Below are 26146 nucleotides of genomic sequence, written 5' to 3' on the forward strand. Positions count from 1 at the left end.
CGTTAATTCCAGGCATCCAACCGGGGCCTGAGTTTCAGAGATGCTGAGCACCAGTACTGGCCGTTGACGTCAACACTTCTGAAAAGCGGGCCCTAGGATCTCCAGTTGGACACACCCAAGGGGGTGGGGCAAGGCTTAGACAGCAAGTGTGAGGCCCAGCTGAGACCAGTGCTACAGAGCTCCTGGCTTCCAATCCCATGCATCTCACCAATAGGCAGTTCCAGCAGCTGGCCAGTTTAATGGCTGATAATATCTTCAGCTATGCATGTGAAGATCAGGGTAAGAAAAGGCTTTAGGGTGTAAAACTGGTGGCCCCCAGAACCTGGGAGGAGCCCCTCCCTCTTCCCTCCCAATGTGGCTCAATCAGCTTGGAGCAAGGTGGGACATTGACATGCGGGCCGCAGGGTGTATGTGGGGGAGAGCTGCATGGTCCCTCTCTGATGTATTTAAACCAGAGCCATCAGCCCCTCACTTTTGCAAGCAGTGCATTTAGAAGTGTTTAGAAGGAGAGACAAGGGCCCTGTCCCCAGGGGGTGCCCCTGGCCTTTCCCGGTCCCTCACTGGCTCTGTCTTTCCTCTGCAGGTACCGCGGGCACGTCCCCAACACGGTGTTTTCCTTTGGCAACACCTACGGGAACACCACTCTGAAATACTTCCAGGATTTCCACAATGCTGCCATGGAGACCAGCCACTGCCCCTACAGCAAAGGCGGCCAGTTCCCCACCCTCTTCTCGCCCGACCCTGGCTTAGTGCTGGGGTGCAGGGCGCGGGGCTGGGACAGGTGGCTGCACGCCCCTTCCTATTCCCGCTTCAACTTGGATTTCAACCGCTCCGAAGAGTTGAAGGAGTTTTACAAGGTGAGCAGGTGTTTCTTGCGGCGACATGGCCTGCACACAACAGCACGGCGGGCTTGATCCGACACAGCTCCTGAGCGTTACACAGTAGCCAGCGCAAAGCAGTCAGGCCAGCACCCACGTGCCCCAGTGAGGGGTGCCTTGGAAATGCCCTGGACTGAGCCAAAATGCAATCAACACAAATATATAATCAGTCACAACCAAAAGCCAGCGCCCTCGGCCTTTGGCACCTACCCGCCACACTGAGATGGTCTTTTTCACTGCCCTAATACTGGTTCTGAAGGCAGCTTCTTGAACATAAGAACCTAGGCAGACAGTCACCAGAAAACCCAGCCTCCCAGTAGGGGAGGCTCCGGTTGTCCCGTCTCCACCTGTTTGCATGCGCGTGACTGGCATGCAGAGGGAGGAGTCAGCGTGGAGAGCAGTGGTGGTTGCCGAAGAGCAGGGCTCCCCTCCCATGGTTACAGCGCAGACATCTCTGCATGTGCGGTTGCGGGCGGGATTGCCTTGGGAGCTGTTTGAGGAGTCATCGAGCTTTGCTGAGTTGTCTGAGAGAGGACGTGGCAGCTAAAGGGGGAAGGAATGCGAGGATCACCCAGCTGGCGTAGCTCACAGCATAGGACACAGCCGGAGTAGAGCCCCACTGCTCAGCACAGCGAAACTGTGTCCCTCTCCCTGAATCTTTGCTCTGGGACGGGAGGGGGAACTGGAGCAGAGAGGTGGAGCCCAGAGTCCCTGGGCGAAGAAAGCATGTTATCCCAGTAATAAATAGCATGAGAGGAGGACAGGTGTGTGGGTGTGGCTGTGGGACCATGCATGGGCCTGGGCATGTGTCTGATTGCACATGGGGGATGTTCCCCCTAGCTAAAGAGAGCAGCATCTCTCTAATCAGACTCGGCCAAGCTGCACGTTGTATGATTTGCGCCCAAAACACAGTGTTGTCTCTCCACTTCTCAGCCATAGTGAAGGCCCAGAGCCACGCCTCCATCACGGTGCCTCAGGAATAATTACAGCTTGCATCGATGAATTCCCAAGCCAAGCCAAGCCCAGATGCTATTGATCACGATTGTCACTTACCTGTATGTGCTGCCTGGAGAGCGCCTGAGGGAGGGGAGTTTTAGAAACATGGTTGTTATTAGTTCTCTAACAGCGGAGAGCGGGTTGCGCTTTGCACGTCTCCAGGAAGAGAGGACCCTGCCCTAAAGAAGCTATCCCAGCTAGTGAATAAGGCTTTGGGCCCTGGGCCCTGCTAGGCAGTGTCTCTTCACAGCAGGGAAAGAGGGATGCAGCACAAGGCCTGTTATCTTTTCCCATTGCATTTCCTATTTGGTATTTTAACTCTTCGGTTGCCGTGCCAGCTAATGCAGCTCTGCCCTGTACCGGAAGCCTGGGTTCTGAGTAGTTTGTTTGTCCCGCAGCTTTCCCAGAGGCACCGCGAGCATTACCGCGACAAGACCGGGACAGAGTATGTGGTTCCCTACTTTGTGCTGCCGGTCAAGGAGAAGGACAAGTACCCCCACCCTCTTGATCTGTGAGTAGCAAAAGCAGCCCGCAGAAGGTGTGCTTGGTAGCGGCCCTTTCCCTGCTCCTAACTCCTGCAGGATAATTTAAATAATGCTTTGGTTCCTGAAACAAATCCTGTGTGTGGACTGGGTCAGTCCAGCCCCAAGTACCTAAGGGGTTTCCCTCTAGCTCCCCACCCCCATCCAAAATAAAACAGCCCCTCCCCCCATAGAAAGGGCACAAGACAGGCTGGATTCATCAAAGAGGGCTAATGGGGGGGTGGGAGGGGAAGGTTTGTTTTGTTTGTTTTTTTAATGTGAAAAGGACACGCCCAGATTAAAAATCACAGGGCAAGCTTCACCAAGGGACAGATCCCAGAATCAGGCCCCACTGTTGGGATTCACAGAACCCCTGCTCAGCAACTGCTGAACCCTGCAGGCACCTCAATCAACTGAGCACCCAAGTGTGTGTAGTGAAAGCTCTGTCAGCACACGCAAGCCTGCCAACAGCGATTCCAGGCCCCAGGGCCAGAGCCGTCCCTGGGAGAGGGGGTCGGAAGACAGGCCTTCCTCCACCTAACCCGCCTGCAGGGCCCAATCCAGTAAGTGTGCTCCGAGCTGGCCCACCAGATGGAGGCCCTGTAGGCAAGCTTGTCCAATATGGCCGGGGGGAGAAGGAGGCAGACCTCCCTCATAACATTTAGCCCAGTGGTCAGTGTACTCCAGCTGAGGAGGAGAGGGGATTTGAAGAAGGATCTGCCACCTCTCTGATGAATGCCCTACCCCCAGGGCTCTGGAGTGTTCTGATGTGGGGCTTTCTCAGTCTCTCCTATTGCAGCTGAAGGGGAATGATTAAAAGTCATTAGAGCAGGGGGCTGGATCCTGGGTCTCCCCACGCCTATGTGAGTGCTCTAACCACTAGGCTACAGAGCCATTCTCATGCATGCTGGTGGTGTGGCTCTCTCTCTCTCTGGGTCTTTCATTATTTATCCACAGTGGAACAGCTTCACCAGGAGAGGGTGAGGCTCTGTCTACACTACAGTGGCATAGCGGCAGCATGGTTGCTACAGCAACAGAAGGGGTTTTTCCATCGCTGCAGCGAATCCACCTGCACGAGCTCGGTCAGCAGAAGAATTCTTCCATCGACCTCGCGCTGTCTACACCAGGGCTTAGTTTGGCTTAATTGCGTTTCTCGGGTGTGAATTTTTCACATCCCTGGACAACATCACTCGGTCAACCTAAGTTTCAGGCGTAGACTTCGCCTGTGGGAGCCCCACCCCAGATTTTCCCATTAGCCCCATGGTGAGAGTACTCCCCTGAGAAGTGGCAAATCCCTGTTGAAATCCCTTCTGCCCCTTAGGGGGAGGTGGGATTTGAACCACGGGTCACCCACGTCCAGGTGAGTGCTCTGACTACTGAGCTAAAAGTCGTGAGGGTGGTGCTCCTCCCCCCACCCCCGTCTCTTGTCAAGCCGGTGTAGGTTCCTAACTCCAAGAGAGGGGTTTCAGCTGAGAATCCCAAGCGGAGGGAGGCATCTCCCACCAGAGGGGTGGGGCTTAGCACCCCCCACCCCGTCTTGGCACTGCCCATTGGCTAGGTTAGGGGAGGAGCAGCCTCAGTGCCAATCCCCTTCTGGGGCACCTCACTGTCCCCAGGCATTGTGCAGGGAGCTGAGGCGCTGGACTCAGGGTCACCACGCCACCGTTTCTTTGAGAATCTCGCCCACGGAGATTTAAAAAGCAAACACCCCGACTAGAAGCTCCCGGGATTGTGAAAGCACAAATCCATTTCAAGATGGAATGTGCTCTCCTCACTGCTGCTGATTCTGTATTGCACCAGGCAGGTCAGTTTCACCTTTGTTCCTGGTCAGTTTCAGGTTCTGGGCCTGGGGGGTGCTCAATCCCCCACTCCACCCCAGGCCCTACTCCCTTCCCCCAAGCCCCTACCCCATCCTGCCTCTTCCCAGCCGCTCTCTGCCCTGGGCCTACTGGAGATAGTATTTTGCACTTCCTGTTCTGATTTCTTGTCAAACAGCTGCCTTGCTCTGCCCCAGAGGTGGGTGCATTTCACTGGTGGGTGAAGTGACCCTACTCAGGCAGTGTTGGTGTCACCGTTGTTATGTCTTGTTATCCAAGTGCTACCAACGCTAATACAGCAAGGGTCGTTGCTTTTGTTTGTAAAGCTCTTTGGAAGGAGAAGGGCACTAAAGCGTAGCAGCCAGTGCCCTTCGCAGTGGCTCTGAATCCGAAATGGTAGCAGGCCCCTGCAGCCCTTGACTGCAAACCTGCGAACGTGCCGTCTCCAGTGTATGAACATTTACAGTGTTGGCCCGCTGAAGTCTCCAGCAGATACAGTAGAACCCCCACCGACATCGCCGGCACTGGCTAGACTGGGCGCTCACTGCGTTGGTGAGGCTTGCTCTGGGTTCCGGCACGCCCCACAGCAACGGGGATAGAGACCGTGACGGGACAGGCGTGACTCCATCAGTTGCTGTGTCTCCAGAAGGGCCGTCCCTCAGCAGGGGATTTTCATTGACTCTTCTGCTAGCTCCCGTTTTTTGGTCCCTGCAAAGTGTTTCCCCACCAGCCAGGTGCTCTGTCTAGGAGGGAGTCGCCGTCAGTTCTGAGCGTGTCACTATTACATCTCAAAGAACTCCCATGATCCCTCTCTTTTCTCACTACCCCCTGTCCTTGGGTGACCCCATCCGCTCTTGGGGTTCAGCCATCCCCTCCATCCTGCGAAGTCTCAGATACATGTGCCCCCCCAGACCCACCTCCTGCACTTCACTCTCCCGTCACTCCTGGTCCCAGTAAACCTCATCCTGGGCAGCTCGCTGTCCCCTCCAGCTCAACAGGGTCAAATGGATCTTTCCTCCCAAACCTGCTCCCCTCCCTTCACCCAGTCTTGTAACTTCTGTGTCCTCCCATTTCCTTCTCCTCCTCCGAGCGCAGATCTTCTCTTGTCCTGCACATGCCTGGATGGATAAAGCACTTGTCCACACCCTAATCCTCTGCCACCACAACGGCTGCCGTCTCTTCTGCTTGGGTCCTTTTGAAACCAACCGTGCTTGCCGCTAAAACGCTGCCTGAATGGTCCTGCTCCCCCAGAGCATGCCCCCGACCCTCCCTTTGAGTCACTTCCAAGTCTCACCTCTTGTCCTTTCTCTCAGGGCCATTCGTCTCCTACTTCCATCTCTGATCTGCTCTCCTTTTGTGTTCCCCATCTCTCCCCCCACCCCATGCCTGGCGATCACCTGTGTGCCAGCCTTGGTGCCCGGTCTGTATCCTCCTGCCCCAGCCGTCTCTGTGCTTCCTTCCATGCTGGCCCAGCAATTAGGAACCACCCTCGCCTCATTCAAGTGAGCTGTAATTGCCTCCCTTCTCTGTGCCTCAGTTTCTCCGTCTGTAAAATGGGGGTGATGACTCTCCTTGGCAAAGGGCGCTGTGCTCTAAGGCTGAAAGACACCGAATAGAACTAAACCTTGCAGTGTGTTATTTCAAAATAACTCACACACTTCTGCAGCCCTGCCTGTTTAAAGAGGCACGTTTGTCCTTCACTAACAATAAACATAAGTCATCCAAAGGGATGTCTGCCTGACCTGTGTAACTGTGTAACCTGGCCCTTTCCTGGTGTGTTACATCCTCATTCAGCTGCCAAGCCGGTTGTCTAGGCTGTTCTATTCCTGTGCCAGGAGGAGCCTAGCAACCTGATGGGAGCTCTAAACTAATAGTAACACTTGGAAGGAAGGCAAAATAACCTCATCACGCACCTGGCCAGTTGTGCAGTGCTGTAAATGGGGGTGGGGAGGGGCGATGGTAGGGTGGGATTATTCCTTCCTGTTCCATGCTCCCAGCAATCAGCAGTGCCCTGAAGCATGAGAGTACACTGGTCCAGTCTTCACATGCAAAATTACACCAGCAAGTGACCTGCCCAAACTGCTTCACTTACAAATGAAGCCAGGGTTACACTGACTGGAACGGCATGTCGGCAAGTCCGGCCACCCCACATTTGAGGTGAAACAGCTTCCAGGCCGGGACCCCAGAAAGTTGAATTAAAAGAGCCAATGAAGCCATGGCCAATGCCCCATCCCCCTGCCCGAGCTATCCAGGGCGGTCAGTGTCCTTAGCATGCGGCAGTATTAACACTGCCCATTTGGTAGCATCGCTGGTTTCAAACCGGGGGAGGCAGGTGGCACTTAAATTGTTTCCTTCCAAGAGTCCAGGCCCAGTCCTGCCTCCCTACAGATAAAACCCTCCACGCCCGGGCACCGCATCTCGCCTCCCCAAACCAGCCAACTGGCAAGTCCCTAAAGGGTTAAACACCCAGGGTTAACCAGTGGGCATGGAGCTTAGTTTGGGGAGGGGGGTGGGGGCCTTCAGAATCTTCTATAGGTTCCTCCACATAAGCCATAGGGTAGGAGCCACAGGATTCAGTCCTGCAGCCTGTACTCCTAGGAGTAAACCTTACACATGTGGGTTGTCTCATGAGCTTGAGTAGGACTCACAGGAGTAATAGCTAATGGATCAGATTGTTCCTCTGCCTCAACCTGCCAAAACCCCACGCCCCATCTGTGGGGCATGGTTTTATAACCGGTCCCCTGCCACCCCTCCCGGTGTGCACTGGAGAGCTGGGGCCCGCTGGGGTACATCTGCACAACAAAGAAAAACCCGCGGATGGCCTGTGCCAGCCGCCTGGGGCTGCTGCGGGGTTGTTTCCCTGCTGTGTAGACATCAGAGCTCAGGCTGGAGCCCAAGCTCTGGGACCCTCACAGCTCCAGCCCGAGCCTGGACATCTACACAGCAACGGACCAGCCCTGCAGCACGGGCCAGGCACGGGGTTTTTGTTGCTGTGTAGACGTACCCCTAGTGTGAGAGCTCCGAGTGGTGTTTGTTCCCTGGCCAGGTGAAATCCACCCACTGGGTCCCCGTCTGTCTTTGCCCCTCTAGGCGAGGAAGGTTCCGTGGAGTTTGTTCTCGTAGAGTCTTTGTCTGTCGCTGCTGTAAAGCTGCTGTTTAGCAGGTCCTGAGGAGCTGAAGGGAAGGAGGCTGCCTGGGACTGAGGCAGCTTTGGATCGGTGCCAGGCAATGGGTGGCTGTTAATTATCGGTGTCTTTGTGTGTCTGTGTGTGCAGGGGTGGGGGGGTACACGAACGTGGAAACGAGCACTGTGCTTGGGTGCAGGGCGAGCCTGGGACATCAGGAACGGCAGGCGCTGATGTGAGGATTGGCCTCATCGCTTGTTCCTAAGCCAGGAAAAGCTCTCACTGCAAAGCGCTGTTCTCTGCCGCCTCAATGGTCTGTCCCAAGGGCTGCATGGCCCGTGCACATAAGTGAGCCTCTGGTCTCGTATCAGGCCCTGCTCCTGTAATCAGCTCCCCACGGGCAGCCCCTTGCACCCACTGGCTCTATGGAGGCGCAAGAGCCCTATCGGAGTACAGGATTGGGGCCTGCACCCTCAGAACAGAAGGTTTTCCATGCGTTTGTCTCTTCATCGATGGAGGCCGAGAACCAGAATGGGATGAGTGGTGCAGAATGGGGCTGAACACTGGACTGGGAATCTGGGGCTTCTGATTCCTAACCCTGCCTCTGACACCCCCTCCTTTGTACGAGTCATGCCCCCTGCCTGTTCCCTCCCTCTACTGCTGCTGCTGGCCCATCTCACGGAGGTCACGGGAGGCCTGGTGCGTAGCTGGTGGTGAAGTAGATGGGCGCAAGCGTTAGAGAATTCATCAGTACTAAAAAACCTGCAATTGCTCAGCTTTGGCCTGCAGGTACAAAGAGGCAGGGACCGTGGGTTGTTTGGGACTCAGGCTTCCCTGCTTCAAGCTGAAAATAATCAAATGCACTTGTTGTGCTTGGAGCTGTACACCTGTTAGCTCTTTACTCTGCATGTCTGGCCAGGATTAGGCTCTGTAGCTTATAAACCACAGCGAGGGACCTGTAGAAGGCTGGTCTTGTGGCTTTAGCATGAGACTAGAAGTCAGGAAACCAGGTGCTAAACCTGGCTCTGCCACTGACTCACTGTGTGATCTTGGGTAATACCACCTGCTCTGTCCCTCAGTTTCCCTATCTGTGAAATGGGGGTAACGTACATACCTGTTGGGAGGCTTGATTGGCTGGTGCTTGTGAGCTCCTCAGATAAAGATGCAAAAGGCTTGAGGAGTGCTAGTCAAAGCCACAGGCTTTCTGAGTATCGCTGGCTGTCATGGCTCTAGTTCAAACAAGAACGATTTCAGGGAAGTTCTCTGGCCTGGGATATACAGGAGGTCAGACAAGATGATCACAATGGTCCCTTCTGAGCCTGAGCATCAGTGAATGGCAGCAAAGCAGGGTCCATTATGGGGGAGGGATAGCTCAGTGGTTTGAACATTGGCCTGCTAAACCCAGGGTTGTGAGTTCAATCCTTGAGGGGCCCATTTAGGGACTTGGGGCAAAAATTGGGGGTTGGTCTTGCTTTGAGCAGGGGGTGGGACTAGATGACCTCCTGAGGTCCCTTCCAACCCTGATATTCTATGATTCTATGAATCCGCTGCCAACACATGCCACCAATGCACCTGCCGTAGGGCTAGCTCTCTCTGTGTCCCTCCAGACAGCCCGATTGGCATCCCCTCGCTCTGAGAGGGGGAGCGCTGGGCAAGACTGTGCTCCTCCAGGGAATGGCTGAAAGCGGGAGGGAGCACTTTCTGCACCAAACACAGGCAGCTTTTAGCTTTGCAAAGACTCATTTGCATTTGCTTTTGTACCCTCGCCTCTGTAATAACCACCCCTCTGTACCTCCTTGATTCTGCGCTGGGTGCACAAAGCCTGTGCAAGCCGGTCCTTTCCAAATGTCTGTTGTCATTCATTTTGCTGCCAGTGTTTTGGTTTTGTTCTTTTCAGCAGCGTTTTCCTCCCCCGCCCCACCAGGGACCCTGGCACAACCCTCTCCATGTTTCCATCGCTTCTCTATGATAAAACACACAGGGCTTATTTCTAGGCACTGATTTTGTCTGGGCGGGTTGAGGTGGGCTCTCTGCAAACATGAGACCTTTGAATTACCTGACATGCTGCAAAGAAGGAAGGGGCTTCTGTTCCCGGTTTCCTAGGCTCCACTGAGTCTGTTTTAATTAACTCTTTGGGTGCTGGTTCCCCCACTGCATCTGCTGCTCAGCCTCTGGCCATTTGGGTTCCTTTGTGCTCACTGGAACGTTAAGACGTTTTTGGACTGTTCAGATGCAGGGAAGGCACCAATCCCTGGTCCATTCAGACCCTTGTTCCATGGGCATCTCCGTGTTCGGCAGCACCCCCAGTAGCGTTCAGCGTCTTTGGCTGTCCTCTTTTGTTTAGCTATGAAGCAGGCGAGTTCTGCGTGGACAGCCCTGGTGCATGCTGCCACTTTCTGTCTGCACACCCTTGAGAGGGCCAGCCGCCGGGCAGCTGCAGTCTAGCTGTGCATCCCTGCCATGCTGATCTGTGAGTGAAGAGGGAGAGCGCCTGGCATGTATGTACTGGGATGGAGGGAAGGGGATGCATTGAAGAGTGCCTGCTTAAAACCCTGCCTAGCCAATCTCACTCTTTCTTGTACATTTTGTAATAGGGGGCGCAGACTCTGCCTCTGAAGAAGAGGTGTGAACTGTAACCCTTTGGCTTTGCTGACAGAGTTCTCATTCGCCTGGAGATCTCTTCATTAGGACTCTCAGCAGTGGAAGGACTTAGGCACTTGTAACAGTGGAAATAGATCACTGGGTTCAGAATTCACGTGAATAAAACCTACCCCATGATTTCAGCTGCCCGGCTTAATATTCCAGGAAACCATTTCTTCTGTTTCCAGCTATGTAATATTTTTTTCCATTAAACCCTTTTTAGCCCTATTCACGGCACGTCTGCCCTGGAAGGGTCTTTGGAGAACTAATGAAACGAGGACATCGCACGACACGAGAGCCTGGAAAGTGATCACCAGAGACGGGACAGGATTTTAGTCAGACTCTGCTACCTAAAGAACACTTGGGAGAAAGGACTTCTTTGTTGAAATTAGCTCTCTCGATGCACATTTCCTCAGAGCCCCCAGGAGTCCGCTAGCAAAACCAGGGGAGATCAGACTTGACATTCCCGGTATTTTGAAGGCAACACACAAGCAAGCACAAAACGCCAAACTGCTTGGGCTTTGGGCATCCATGCCCAAGGAGTACAGAGCCAGCTGGTGGAGCTCCTTGGCTGGTTACCTCTGGAGCTACTGAGCATGTGATGCAGGGATAGCATCTGGGACTCAGAGATACAGGCCCCAATCTTTAGCCACAGTACAACTCAGGCTCAGGGTACTCCCGCATCTCATTCTGGGCCGACTCTGTGCTGAATTGGTCCACAGCCTGAGTTAGAGTAGCAAGAAGGCTGCTCTAATTTATGCTGAGTGCCTACATCCCCAAGCGGTTGATAGATTCCAAGGCCAGAAGGGACCATTGTGATCATCTAGTCTGACCTTCTGTATAACACGGGCCAGAGAACTGTCCCACAATAACTCGTAGAGCAGAGCTTTCAGAAAAACAGCCAGTCTTGATTTAAACATTGTCCGTGACGGAGAGTCCACCACAAACCTTGTAAGTTGTTGCAGGGGTTAATTACCCTCACTGTTAAAAAGATACGCCTTATTTCTTGTCTGAATTTGTTTTTCTTCAGCATTTAGCCATTGGATTGCGTTAGACCTTTCTCTGCTAGATTGAAGAGCCTGTTATTAAATATTTGTTCCCCATGTAGATACTTATGGATTGTAATCAAGTCATCCTGTAACCTTCTCTTTGTTAAACTAAATAGATCGAGCTCCTTGAGTGTGTCACTATAAAGCATGTTTTCTAATCCTTTAATCATTCTTGTGTCTCTTCTCTGGCCCCTCTCCATTTTTCAACATCCTTCTTGAATTGTGGACTCCAGCACTGGACATAAGATTCCAGCAGCGGTCGCGCCAATGCCAGATACAGAGGTCAAATAACCTCTCTGCTCCTGCTAGAGATTCCCCTGTTTATGGGGAAGCCCTAGCCACACCCCCTATCCCTTTGCCCTGCCCCTTTATATCCAGAGCAAGGTGGATGGCGTAGGAGCCATGATGCCAGTACTGCAGGAGGATCCATCTATGCAGCGGTGACTGCAGCTAGTTACACTGGCTTTAGGGACCCTGTGTGCTGGCAAAGCAGTGCGGAGGAGAATCCGGGCCAATTCATTAACAGTCTTATGATCCGACTGGGGGTCTTGGCTCACACCCAGGTGCACGTCAAGCTCTGCAGAATCACCCCTGGGACGTGGAGCCGCACCTGGACCCCATGATGTGCTAGGAACCCTGGGGACTGAGAGTTCCAGAGTTAAGGGACTAATCTGCTCTCGCTGGCATCTCCCCCACATCTTTCATTCGCTGCCTTCCCCCAGGAGACAGAGCGCTACCGAGGCAGAGCTAGCCACGCATCGGACTGCCTGCCCCTGGGAGCTGCAAATCGTGAACACACACCAAAAGGATCTCACATGAAGCAAAACCAAGGCTGTGTTAGTACCCTGCTGTGCTCAGCTTTCCAGATTGCACCGCCTCTGACCGTCAGCCCAAGCCTCAGGATGTTCGTGTTCCTACCTGCCTTGGACAGCTCCCTGCCCCTGTGGCTAAGCGACCTGCCTTAAAGCCTCAAATCACCATCCATAGGAGGTGCCCCTAGGCCTGGTTTAATTTTGCACTAGGAGCTACGAGTCAAATTCATCCCTGGTGTAACTCCCCTCATGTCACTGGGGTTACACCAGGGCCACAGTGACTTCAAGACACAAACACCACCACAGCGATCGGCCCTAATTGATCACCCCAGGCTGGAGATTTCGGCAAAGGCACCTAAAACTGGACAGGCCATGGAGACTGGATCTCTTGTCTGCCCTCTAGAGGTGCCCCCTGACTGGTGGCATGTCAGAGGGGGTGGGTGCCCCTGCCATAGAGGAATTCAGCCCCCGGGTGGTCACCCTTCTTTCATACTCCCAGTCTCGTTTTCTTTTTTTGTTGTCCCACGTGACCGCGTGATTTTTGGCTCCTGTGGCCCCTCCTTCCTGAGTGGGCGGGTTGTTAGTTCCTGGGGCTCCATCCACCACCCCCAGACTTCCAATCAGCCAGCATTGGATGCCAGCCCCATCTCTGCCCTCACAGAGCAAAGAAAGACGACCAACGGGAAAAGTCAGGTTGCCATGCTGGGGTAGGATGCTATAAAGAGGGGCATCGCCTAGCGGTTACAGCGAGAGCTGAGGCGGATAGTTCAGCACTGGTTTTCAACCCAGATCAGGACCAAAGGTTGAAATGTCAAAAGATTTCGCAGAACAGAAATTCTGACGTTTTTGATTCAGAAATGTTGAAACATTTCGACCTTCCTGAAATCCAGCTGGTTCATTTCTGGTTGTTGAAAGGACCCAAGATGCTATGTTTCATGTCAGCTCAACATTAACCGGCCTTTTGCGCTTGGTGCCCCTATTCTATCCTGTGGGTCAAGCTCTCTGGGCAGACCGAAATGTAACCCTGGAACATCACCCTGCTGGAAATGTTCTGAGCAGCTGTAGTCCAAGCAAATGTTTGGGGTTCAAGAGACCTTGGTTCTGTTCCCAGCACTGACTTCCTGTGTGTCCTTGGGCAAGTCACTTAAAACAAACCTCGCAGAGCCTCAGTTTCCCCATCTGTAAAATAGGGGTGCATCATAGGGCCACCCCACCTGGAGTGCCCTCCTGTGGTAGGCTGCTACACGACAGGCACGCCTGCCTCAGTTTCCCTCCTGCAGACTCCCCAGAAATTGTCCAAAGCCTCTTCCCAAGTATAAATATATTGTGGGGTTCATTGGTACAAGAGTCCCGAGCACATAAATCATAACAAGTCCCAATTCAATACACCAGAATTCCCCCAGCAGAATTCTTACAGTAAATGCAACATATGCCCCAGCGTCCCTCACCCTGCCCCGAGTGCCTGGCGCATCCCCAGTGTCCCTCACCCCACTCCGAGTGTCCAGGCAGCCCCCCAGTGTCCCCTGCCCCCACCTATCCAGCACGGCCATTTCCTGTTCTTGTACCAGGACAGCCACCCCAGCCCTTCCCAGCAGGAGCCTCCACAGATGCTCTGCTGGGAGATCATGTTCAGCAGGAAGCATCCCTCAGTCCCCCCGGCCCTCCCACTGTTCCCTGGGTCCAGCTCTCTGGCCCTAGAGATGTCAGCAGGGACGCTCCTCTGCTGCCCTCCAGCCCTGGCCCTCTGGCCTGGGGATGTCAGCCAGAAAACCCTCCTTGCTGCTCTGCTGTCTTCAGCCTTCCCCCAGGAACCGCCGTCTGCCTCTGGCAGCTCCATCTGCCCAGCTCGACTCTCCCGTGGGCATCTCACACTCACCGGATCTCCTGTCTCTCTCTGCATCTCTCTGACTGATTCAGGCGGCCCTTGACTCGCTGGCTCTCTCTCTCTCTCTCTGGTCCTTTATAGACTCCAGGTGTTGCCCTGCCCTTTTAATTAGCCAAACGAGAGCACCTGCTCTCGCACAGGGGCCATAGACCTACTTGATGTACTGGGGCCGGCCAGCCTGGGACAGGGTTGTAATACTGTCTATCTTCCATCTTAGATGTGACATGGCCCCCAACACCATGAAAGCTGAGCCCCTCCCTGTCTTTAATTCACTGATCTTCTCCACACCCCCGTGAGGTGGGGCAGTGCTATGAGCCCCATTGCACAGATGGGAAACTGAGGCACAGGGAGACTAAGTGACTTGACAATGCGGATGTACCTACCTATCTGGGATGTTCGGAGACTCGGTTCAGTTTTGTACAAAGCTCTGACATTGGGAAGCACTCTGAAGAGAAGAGAGAGAGTTTTTATTTGTTTCGTGGTCAGACGGATGTGCTGGGGAAATAAGAATTATTCCCTCTGGTGAAAACCGTGTTCCGTCCGTCGAACGCTGTTCAATAATACATTCAGTGCTGACACTTGTACTGCAGTGCAGAAAAGTACTCTGTAAGAACTGCAAAACGGGTCATAGGCCGTCTCCAGGGGCCCTGGGCATTAATAAGGAACCAGCAGCTTTGGGACTATCTCATATGGCAATTTCTTCCCTCCCATTGCATTTACAAATGACCTTTACGGATTCATTGAGGCAGCCCTTTGGCTACTGAGCTGTATCTGCCTAGCCCACCGAGGCGCTTGGCCTGCAGCCGTGATCCAGCGCCAGGGCGGGTGAAACCGACCCTCATTATGTGATGTGCCTTCACTTTGATAGTCATCGGTGCATTCATCCAGGGAACTCAAAGCACTTCACAAGCTTCACCTGACTAATCTGCACATTTCTCTGGCGGGATTAGTATTATTATTGGTGTTATTCATTGTCGCACCCAGGAACCCTAATCAGTACACTCTGAGGGAGATTTCATACCGCACCCTGATACGGACAGAGCAACCTCTGATCCTTTTTTCTCCTACTCTTCATGGCTAGGGGTCATGGTCAGTCTTTGGTGTCAGAAGGGCACAGGACCATTTCCCATAGATGGCCTGAAAGTGCTATGCATACCTTCCTGCTAGCACCTTGGAAATGTGGAGATCCCATCTGGAGCTCTGTAGGAGACAGCTCCCCAACCCCATGTTCCAGCCCTGTCCATATCACGGGAGACCAAGTCATCACAAGAAAACTCCTCTGCTTGGAGACAACCCCTTAGTTCCTTGATCTCCTGATTGCCCCACACCTGCAGTGAAGACATGCTAGGTTTCCAAATTGTCTGTTTAAACTATGGAATAAATTAGTGGATCTGACTGTCCAGTTCTTACCCACACCCCAAATCATTAGCACGACGCCACCACATTCTGCAAGCTCATTGTTCCGGTGTGTGTCAAAACTCCTCTTGTTTCACATAATGGCACTGGGAGGCTTCTTCTCCTGAGAGAAATATTGGACCAGGTGTTTCAGGAACAGATGGCAGATTTGAATTGTCACATTGTGTCTAGCCATCTGCTTATGAGTATAAAAAGTAAAAATCCCAAGAACATAGACACAGTGATTAGATTATTTCTCCAAGAAGAAGCAACTATAAATAATTTCATTTTTTAAAAAGTAAAAACTTACCTTGAAAGGATACTAGGGGTGCAAAGTCAAGCACTCAATAGTCAGGAAGTGACAAGGTAAGGTTGCCTGGGCAACCTTAACTTTGCCCCTTTGTACATATGCATTACAAGATAGTGATCATGTGATTAAAGACTGTCATGACATATAGAAGCACAGTCCATGTGAAACAGACCATGTACAGACTATAGGCACAAACAGACTTCCACATGGCTTGAGTTCCAGCTTTGTCCTCTGTTTACCAGGAAATATAACATGTCTGCAGTTCTACATAGCTGTCAGACATCTAACGGCTGCATCACATACTGCAAGCTAACATATTACAGTCATATGCTATTTTTTCCCCAGAACCCCTCATTCAAAACCCTCTGCAACTTCAACTGTGAATCAAGCTTTTGTTCCTTTCTGCACCCCAGTTGTACTCCCTGCACCACCCTGCCTCATTCACTGTCCACCCTGTGCACAGAATGTGTCAGGGCTTCTGCAGAAAAAGTATCTGAGCGTGTAGTTAAAGAATGTACTGTAATGTGTACGCACAAGAGGGTGGAATTACAGAGGCGCATCGCCAATGAACATGATCACTGTATATGTGAAGCCACAGCATTATTACAGATGCATCCCTTCCTGCTCCTTACACACACATGCTGAGCATTCAGAATTTGTCATTGATTTCTGTGGTGATGCCTTATAGAAAAAAACATAGTGATCTCAGTCTGTTCTTCATAGACTGTAGGGCTTGATCTTGTATGGTGCTCAGCAATTCCAACTCCCAGACTTTGGTCTCTAAAGTTTCCTGAGCAAAAGACTAACTGCATTTGGCAACCAGTTTCTGCCAGTCTCTGGGGTGGGTTGAAATAGACAGAAAGTGCCTATCCTTTGTTGTCTGAGTGGAAGTGTGGGAATTCACCCTTTGCCTCTTGTGAGCTGCAAAATGCTAAGAGGTTCAAACCAAGATGCACAGATGCCATCTAGTGCTGGGAAGCAGGTTAATTTTCACATTGCCCAACAGAGAAAAAGTAGTCAGAGTTTCAGGCCAGAAGATTGTATCATCTAGTCTGACCTCCTGTATAGCACAGACCAGAGAATTTCACCCACTTACCCCCTTACTGAGCCCAATAACTTGTGTTTGGCTAAAGCATCTTCCAGAAAGGCAGCCAGTCTTGATATGAAGGCATCAAGAGATGGAAAATCCACTACTTCCCTTGGTAGTTTGTTCCAGGGCTTAATCCCCCTCACTGGCAGAAATGTGCATCCAGGTTCTAATTGGAATTTGTCTGGCTTCAGCTTCCAGCCACTAGTTCTTTTTCTGCCTTTCTTTGCCAGAATAAAGAGCCCATTAGAACCAGGTATATTCTCCCCAGAAAGGTCCTTACACACTGTAATCATAGAATCATAGAATATCAGGGTTGGAAGGGACCTCAGGAGGTCATCTAGTCCAACCCCCTGCTCAAAGCAGGACCAATCCCCAACTAAATCATCCCAGCCAGGGCTTTGTCAAGCCGGTCCTTAAAAACCTCTAAGGAAGAAGATTCCACCACCTCCCTAGGTAACGCATTCCAGTGCTTCACCACCCTCCTAGTGAAAAAGTTTTTCCTAATATCCAACCTAAACCTCCCCCACGGCAACTTGAGACCATTTCTCCTTGTTCTGTCATCAGGTACCACTGAGAACAGTCTAGATCCATCCTCTTTGGAACCCCCTTTCAGATAGTTGAAAGCAGCTATCAAATCCCCCCTCATTCTTCTCTTCCGCAGACTAAACAATCCCAGTTCCCTCAGCCTCTCCTCATAACTTATGTGCTCCAGCCCCCTAATCATTTTTGTTGCCCTCCGCTGGATGCTTTCCAATTTTTCCACATCCTTCTTGTAGTGTGGGGCCCAAAACTGGACACAGTACTCCCGATGAGGCCTCACCAATGTCAAATAGAGGGGAACGATCACGTCCCTCGGACTGCTGGCAATGCCCCTACTTATATAGCCCAAAATGCCATTGGCCTTCTTGGCAACAAGGGCACACTGTTGACTCAGATCCAGCTTCTCGTCCACTGTAACCCCTAGGTCCTTTTCTGCAGAACTGCTGCCGAGCCATTCGGTCCCTAGTCTGTAGCGGTGCATGGGAATCTTCCGTCCTAAGTGCAGGACTCTGCACTTGTCCTTGTTGAACCTCATCAGATTTCTTTTGGCCCAATCCTCTAATTTGTCTAGGTCCCTCTATATCCTATCCCTACCCTCCAGCATATCTACCTCTCCTCCCAGTTTAGTATCATCTGCAAACTTGCTGAGGGTGCAATCCATACCATCCTCCAGATCATTTATGAAGATATTGAACAAAACCGGCCCGAGGACCGACCCTTGGGGCACTCCACTTGATACCGGCTGACAACGAGACATGGAGCCATTGATCACTACCCGTTGAGCCCGACAATCTAGCCAGCTTTCTATCCACCTTATCATCCATTCATCTAGCCCATACTTCTTTAACTTGCTGGCAAGAATACTGTGGGAGACCGTGTCAAAAGCTTTGCTGAAGTCAAGGAACAATACGTCCACTGCTTTCCCTTCATCCACAGAGCCAGTTATCTCATCATAGAAGGCAATTAGATTAGTCAGGCATGACTTGCCCTTGGTGAATCCATGCTGACTGTTCCTTTAAGTGCTTCAGAATTGATTCCTTGAGGACCTGCGCCAGGATTTTTCCAGGGATTGAGGTGAGGCTGACTGACCTGTAGTTCCCCGTATCCTCCTCGTTCTCCATAATCATGTCACCATTGAATCTTTTTGAGAAGCTAAACAGAAGGAGCTCTGGAAGTCTCCCACAGGGAGGCATTTTCTGCAGCCCTGGGACCCTTTTTGTGGCTCTTTTCTGCCTCCCTGGCCAGGTTTCCAACGTCATTTTAAAACCATGGCTGCCAGAAGTGAAGGCAGGATTCCAATATTGGTCTCACCAATGCTACATTCAGAGGTAAAATCACCCCCCGACTCCTGCTCCCTACTGCAAGGCCGGCGTTCGGGCGGGGAGCTCATGCTGAGCTGCTCACCCACTCTGACCCATAAGCCCCTTCCAGCAGATGAGAAGGGCATTGTAGGATTTTTGTCCTATGCACATTGAAGTGTAACGTTGGGGTCTGGTTAGACTAATGATAAAAGTAGCACACATTAAAATTAACACACATGCTTATTGCAAATGGTATTAGCAGTTTAGGGCTTTGATAACTATTTTGCCCCTTGAATGCCATCTGAGCCTGCCCCTCCCAAGGGATGGATTACTATAGTGTTTGTGGGTTTTGGTGTGGTGCACACACACACACACACACACACACACACACACACCCGTCAGGGAAGGTATTGCACACACACACACACACACACACCCATCATGGGAAGGTATTGCACACACACACACACCCGTCAGGGAAGGTATTGCACACACACACACACACCCATCATGGGAAGGTATTGCACACACACACACACACCCGTCAGGGAAGGTATTGCACACACACACACACCCGTCATGGGAAGGTATTGCACACACACACACACACCCGTCAGGGAAGGTATTGCACACACACACACACCCATCATGGGAAGGTATTGCACACACACACACACACACCCCCGTCAGGGAAGGTATAGCACACACACACACCCATCATGGGAAGGTATTGCACGCGCGCACACACACACACACACACACACCCATCAGGGAAGGTATTGCACACACACACACACCCATCATGGGAAGGTATTGCACACACACACACACACACGTTATGGGAAGGTATTGCACACACACACACACACACACCCGTCAGGGAAGGTATTGCACACACACACACACCCGTCATGGAAGGTATTGCACACACACACACACACCCGTCATGGAAGGTATTGCACACACACACACACACCCGTCAGGGAAGGTATTGCACACACACACACATGCCCGTCATGGGAAGGTATTGCAGACACACACACACACCCGTCAGGGAAGGTATTGCACACACGTACACACCCGTCATGGGAAGGTATTGCACACACACACACACACACCCATCCAGGGAAGGTATTGCACACACACACACACACGTTATGGGAAGGTATTGCACACACACACACACACACACACCCGTCAGGGAAGGTATTGCACACACACACACACACCCGTCAGGGAAGGTATTGCACACACACACACATGCCCGTCATGGGAAGGTATTGCAGACACACACACACACCCGTCAGGGAAGGTATTGCACACACGTACACACCCGTCATGGGAAGGTATTGCACACACACACACACACACCCATCCAGGGAAGGTATTGCACACACACACACCCGTCAGGGAAGGTATTGCACACACACACACACACACACCCGTCAGGGAAGGTATTGCACACACACACACGTCAGGGAAGGTATTGCACACACACACACACACCCATCATGGGAAGGTATTGCACACACACACACACACCCGTCAGGGAAGGTATTGCACACACACACACCCGTCAGGGAAGGTATTGCACACACACACACACGCCCGTAATGGGAAGGTATTGCAGACACACACACACACACACCCGTCAGGGAAGGTATTGCACACACACACACCCCCATCATGGGAAGGTATTGCACACACACACACACACCCGTCAGGGAAGGTATTGCACACACACACACACACCCGTCCAGAGAAGGTATTGCACACACACACCCCCGTCAGGGAAGGTATTGCACACACACACACCCGCCAGGGAAAGTATTGCACACAAACACACACACGCCCGTCATGGGAAGGTATTGCAGACACACACAGACACCCGTCAGGGAAGGTATTGCACACACACACACACACGTTATGGGAAGGTATTGCACACACACACACACACACACACACCCGTCAGGGAAGGTATTGCACACACACACAGACACCCGTCATGGGAAGGTATTGCACACACACACACACACCCGTCAGGGAAGGTATTGCACACACACACACACCCGTCAGGGAAAGTATTGCACACACACACACATGCCCGTCATGGGAAGGTATTGCAGACACACACACATACCCGTCAGGGAAGGTATTGCACACACGTACACACCCGTCATGGGAAGGTATTGCACACACACACACACACACCCATCCAGGGAAGGTATTGGACACACATACACCCGTCAGGGAAGGTATTGCACACACACACACACACGTTATGGGAAGGTATTGCACACACACACACACACACACACCCGTCAGGGAAGGTATTGCACACACACACAGACACCCGTCATGGGAAGGTATTGCACACACACACACACACCCGTCAGGGAAGGTATTGCACACACACACACACCCGTCAGGGAAAGTATTGCACACACACACACATGCCTGTCATGGGAAGGTATTGCAGACACACACACACACCCGTCAGGGAAGGTATTGCACACACGTACACACCCGTCATGGGAAGGTATTGCACACACACACACACACACCCATCCAGGGAAGGTATTGCACACACACACACCCGTCAGGGAAGGTATTGCACTATCAGCCAGGTGCATCTTGTGAGGGACGTGTCTTCTTCTGAAGCATCTGATAGAGGCCACTGCTGGAAGACTGGACTGATTGGGAAGTGCAAGCAAAGGGTGGCCCATTGCTCTGCCCCAGTGTGGCAGGACCAGGGAGTCAGAAGTAGATGACCCATTGCTCAACCCCAGTCTTGCTATTCCTAAGTTTCTAAATGTTCCTTACTGGATCACAAACCGTTCTTTGAACTGGATGTTTTCTGACAGCCGAATGTGCTGAATTTGTTCTAATCCTTCGGGTTACCCTCTCATTTTGGGTTCTGCGGTTGGATTCCCTCCTGGCTGGCTTGCTCCTGCGTTTGCCCTTTCCCTGTGCTGCTGCCGAGTGCGTTGTGATGGCGGGAACTGTACGCTGCAAATACAGACATGGAATGAAATAGACAGTTCTCTTTGTGTGGCTGATGCTTTCTTCCTCGGAGAAGTGCTCCCTGGGCCAGCTCCCCAGCTGGTGTAGATCAGCCGCATGCCATCGAACTCAATGAAGTTGCCCTGATTTACACCCTAGTTGAGGGTCTGGCCCCTGATGTCAATGCCTGAAGAGCAAGGCATAAGACTGAAAGACCACCCTTCATTGCGGCTTGCGGCATTGTGTCAAAAGGCAAATACAGTAGTACAGGGCAAACACAGGGTTCTACATACATGTTTAGGCTCTGAAGTAAGAGGGCCTCATCTGCAGAGGGGCTGAGCTCTGCGTGTCCCGTACCAAGCCCCTTATCAATGGTTATCAAACCATGTCCCTTCCTGAGTCCAGCTGAAAGGAGCAAGGTCAGGCTAGATGAGCTAACGCAGGGGTGGCCAACCTGAGCCTGAGAAGGAGCCAGAATTTACCAGTGAACATTGCCAAAGAGCCCCAGTAATACGTCAGCAGCCCCCCATCCGCCACCCCCCTCCAGCCCCCAGTGCCTCCCACCCACCGGCAGCCCCGCCGATCAGCGCCTCCCCCTCCCTCCTCACGCCCACCGCAATCAGCTGTTTTGCAGCGTACAGGAGGCTCTGGTGGGGTGAGGGAGTGAGGGCACGGCAGGCTCAGGGGAGGGTGTGGGAAGGGGTGGAGTGGGGGCAGGGCCTGTGGCAGAGCCAGGGGTTCAGCCGTGAGCACCCCCCGGGACACTGGAAAGTTGGTGCCTGTAGCTCCAGCCCCAGAGTCGGTGCCTAGACATGGAGCCGCATATTAACGTCTGAAGAGCCACATGGGGCTCCGGAGCCGCAGGTTGGGCCCCCTGAGCTAACGGTTCCTTTTGGCCTTAACACGGATGGAAGCAAATGTCTGCTGGAACCAGGATGTTTTAGAGACATGTGGTTCGGTCATCTGATCATTGAGTCACGGAGCCGTTACAGCCGTGCTTTGGATTAAGGCTGCATTTATAAATAGTTTACGAAGTGTTGATAAATGATTAATAGATGTTTTAATACGTGGGGCATAGATTATAAAGCCAGAAGGGATCACTGTGATTATCTGGTCTGGCCTCCTGAATAACACAGACCCTAGGATTTCCCGGTATTAATTCTTGCTTGAACCAGAGCAGATCTTTTAGGAAAACATCCAGTTTTGATTTAATAATTGCCAGTGATGGAGAATCCACCAAGACCCTTGGAATTGTTAATCACCCTCACTGTTAAAAATGCCCCTTAGTTCCAGTCTGAACCTGTCTAGCTTCAACTTCCAGTCACTGGATCTTGATAAACCTTTGTCTGTTAGATTCCAGAGCCCTCAACTGTCAAAATTCGGTTCCCAATGTAGGTACTTATAGACTGTGATCAAGCCACTCCTTAGGCCTTTGTTCATCCCACCAATTAATTGTTATGAAGCCTGGCAGGTCATAAGAACATAAGGACGGCCAACTGGGTCAGACCAAAGGTCCATCTAGCCCAGTATCCTGTCTTCTGACAGTGGCCAATGGCAGGTGTCCCAGAGGGAATGAACAGAACAGGGAATCATCAAATGATCCATCCCCTGTCGCCCATTCCCACCTTCTGGCAAACAGAGGCTGGGGACACCATCCCTGCCCAGCCTGGCTAATAGCCATTGATGGACCTACCCTTCATGAACTTATCTAGTTCTTTTTTGAACCCTGTTATAGGCTTGGCTTTCACAACATCCTCCGGCAAGGAGTTCCACAGGTTGACTGTGCGTTGTGTGAAGAAATACTGCCTTTTGTTTGTATTAAACCTGCTCCCTATTAATGTCATTTAGTGACCCCTAGTTCTTGTGTTACGAGAAGGAGTAAATAACACTTCCCTGTGTACTTTCTCCACACCACTCATGATTTTATAGACCTCTATCAGGGCATCAACAGATTGCTTAGTACCATCTATAACATGCACTGCTCATGTCTATAATGTCTATTGATCATTTATTAACCCTTTAGTAGCCATTTAGAAATAGAATGTTACTATGACATACTCTACCTTGAAAGGTCCCTTACAACATGTGCTTACTACTTATGCTAAACCATCCGTTCCACCTTGCATTTAGCTGACACTCGCAGTACCTTTCCCAGACCCGAGGAAGAGCTCTGTGTGGCTCCAAAGCTTGTCTCTCTCACCCTCCAAAGTTGGTCCAATAAAAGATATTACCTCCCGCACCTTGTCACTATGAAGCAAGCCCATTATTAGCATGCAGGTTCCTAACATGTTACATGTGTGAGCTAGTTCAGAGCCATGATAATGTTCATTGTATTGCCTGCCTCAAGTATCTTTTACTTCCAAAAATCAGACCCCACCAGACTGTAAAGTCTCCAAAAGTCACATGCAATAACTCTCTGTGCTCCAACATCCCCTCTAGGAACAAAGTAAGAATATACATTAATTTTTTAAACCTAACCAGTGTCCCTTAAGTGAATTGACACAACAAGTATTAGAGCTAAGTGGGTCTAATATTTATTTAATTTTCTTTCTTTATATAGGAATTAGAAATTATTATCTGACAGGAGCACTGTATCTAAGTTATTATCTGCAAAAAAACCAAGAGTTTTCAGGTGCCTAAGTAGCCTTTGGAATCACGATTAAAGTCCACCCCAAAAAATCTGAAATGGTGCCCCTGGGTTAGAGCCCAGAAGGGGATACCTTGATGGTCAGGTGCACTGCAGATTCACATCCTGTCTGGCAGCACCGTAACTTGCCATGTAGACAAGCCTAAAGGAATCAAGATGAAGACTAGGCTGGGCTGATTTTCAGCCCCTTCAACATGTATGTTGCCCTTGGAGAGTGTGAATTGTCCCGTGTCTTCACACCAGCCGCACTGCAAAGCCTGACCTGAGTTAGTGTGTCCTCACTGGCGTTACATGCGCCCCCCGCATCCCATGTGCGTTGCAGGCTCTCCGGCAGGGCACATCCCATGGGTCTTTGCGCGCGGGAAGCTGAGCTGCTCTGTGATTCTTTCCTAGGGACCTGTGGGAGAATTTGTCTGTCCTTCTGGGCACCCAGGCTGCATGGGGGGAGGCACTGGAGGACTGGCAGCGTTTGAGTGGGTGGGTTGCCAGCTTCAGTGAAAGCAGCCCCCGGGGCTCTAACGCATCCCCCGAGCTAGCCCAGGTTGAAAGGACCGGATGGAGAGGGCTGTGTGTGTAGATGGAAGGGGGGCTAGGGCCAACACCCGAGTGAGCGCTGCATGCCATCTCTGAGTAGAATTAAATGGGAAGATACTCAGGGCTGTATGGGTGTGTTTGTACAAGCAGATACACACATAATTTACCACCTGCTGTTACACACACACACACACTCTGGTCCTCCACCAAGTGTGATCCAAGAGCGCTTGAGAAGATCCATGGGACTCCAGCTGCGATAGCCAACTGGATTTCCCTTTCCAACCCGCCTAAACATTTTTGCAGTTAGGGCCAGACCGTGCAACCGTTATTTACACCAGTGAGCATGTACGCACCCCGGTGAACTCACTTGTGCAAGGCTCCATGTCTCCCCTGCCCACCCTTCCTCTCCCATGGGACACATCTGGGGCAGGGCTGAGCTTTCGGGGGCTGATCCCCAGCCATGTAACCCATGTTCTGCTCTTCTGCTTCTCCCCAGCCCGCCTCTGAGCGCGAAGACCCAATGGCATTTATTCCGCGTGTCTCCAGAGAATCTGCGGACGTACCAAACCTTCCCCTCAGGGAAGAGGGTGACCTCCCAGGAGAGAGAAGTCAGAGACAGCTATTTTGAATACAGAGCATGAGGAGAGAGGTTCCCCTTCTACCTCCGGTTCCTAGATGAGGAAGGCACGGTGAGAAATAAAGCACTGGGAGTTAGCAACCCCCCTGGATTGTCTCTCCAGGCTGTGGCTGTTTCTAGACAGGACAGCTCTTTCGTTACCCACGTGCAGTGCAAGGAGAGGCTGTGTGTGTGGCTGCAATAAGTCCCAGACCATGCGCCTGCCACTGCAGATGTACATTTTACACAGAGATAAAGGACAAGTGGGGTGTGCCCTGAACGCAACAGAGTCAGCAGCTGTCGGTGAGAATGTGGAGGCTCAGCTCGGGCCGGCACAGCCTTCTATTGTCCTCCCGCGAGATGGGGAACAAAGCGGAAGCTCCGCCCACAACTCAAACTGGACCAACAATCCAGGCTCAGCTCTTTCGTAAGAGGCACCGCTCACAGCAGATGGGCAGGCCTCCATAATAGGTTTTCCTCTCCTCTTCCTCACATAGGTTGTTGGCAGAGAAATAGTTAATAATGCTGACAATTAAATGGTCACCATTAGGCTCCAGAGTTAACACCCACCGGCGTAAACACCCACCCACTACCAGAGTGCAGTTAACACCCACCCACTGCCAGAGTGCTCCGTGCCAGCAGTGTGCTGTTTTGCAGGGGATTTTGTCTCTGTCAACCTCTGGTGGCCACTTCCTTGGCCTGGCTCTGGGCCTTCCTCTTAAGTTCAGCCCCTTGTGCAGTGACCAAAGGTCCAACTGAAAGTCTGAATAATACTGCATCTGCTTCTCTTGGGCTCGCTGACATTCCCTGCTTCTTGGCCCCTGTTCCTGGGCCCTGCCGAGCTTCTCCACTGCTCCTTCCTCCTCGCAGGCTTTCCCCCGACTGTCTCCTGCCCCAGGACTCTGGCAGCTTCCCACAGGGATCTCCCTGCTCCTTGTAAGCCCTAGCTCCGTGCTCTCGCTCGGGAGCCTTCCTTGATCCAGCCTC

At 51.9% G+C, this 26146-nt stretch overlaps 1 protein-coding gene across 1 annotated transcript in view; it reads left to right on the forward strand.

Moving 5' to 3' along the window:
* Positions 1-25661, forward strand: part of CIMIP2C (ciliary microtubule inner protein 2C) — a 40021-nt gene extending 14360 nt beyond the window's left edge. Inside the window, exons 2-4 of the mRNA XM_074946997.1 lie at positions 584-857; positions 2273-2385; positions 25040-25661. Of these exons, the coding sequence (XP_074803098.1) occupies positions 584-857; positions 2273-2385; positions 25040-25184 (532 nt within the window). The 3' untranslated portion in view covers positions 25185-25661. The remainder of the gene's footprint in view (positions 1-583; positions 858-2272; positions 2386-25039) is intronic.
* The last annotated feature ends 485 nt before the right edge of the window (positions 25662-26146 follow it).

Source organism: Natator depressus, chromosome 3, assembly GCF_965152275.1.
Source record: "Natator depressus isolate rNatDep1 chromosome 3, rNatDep2.hap1, whole genome shotgun sequence".
NCBI lineage: Eukaryota > Metazoa > Chordata > Testudines > Cheloniidae > Natator > Natator depressus.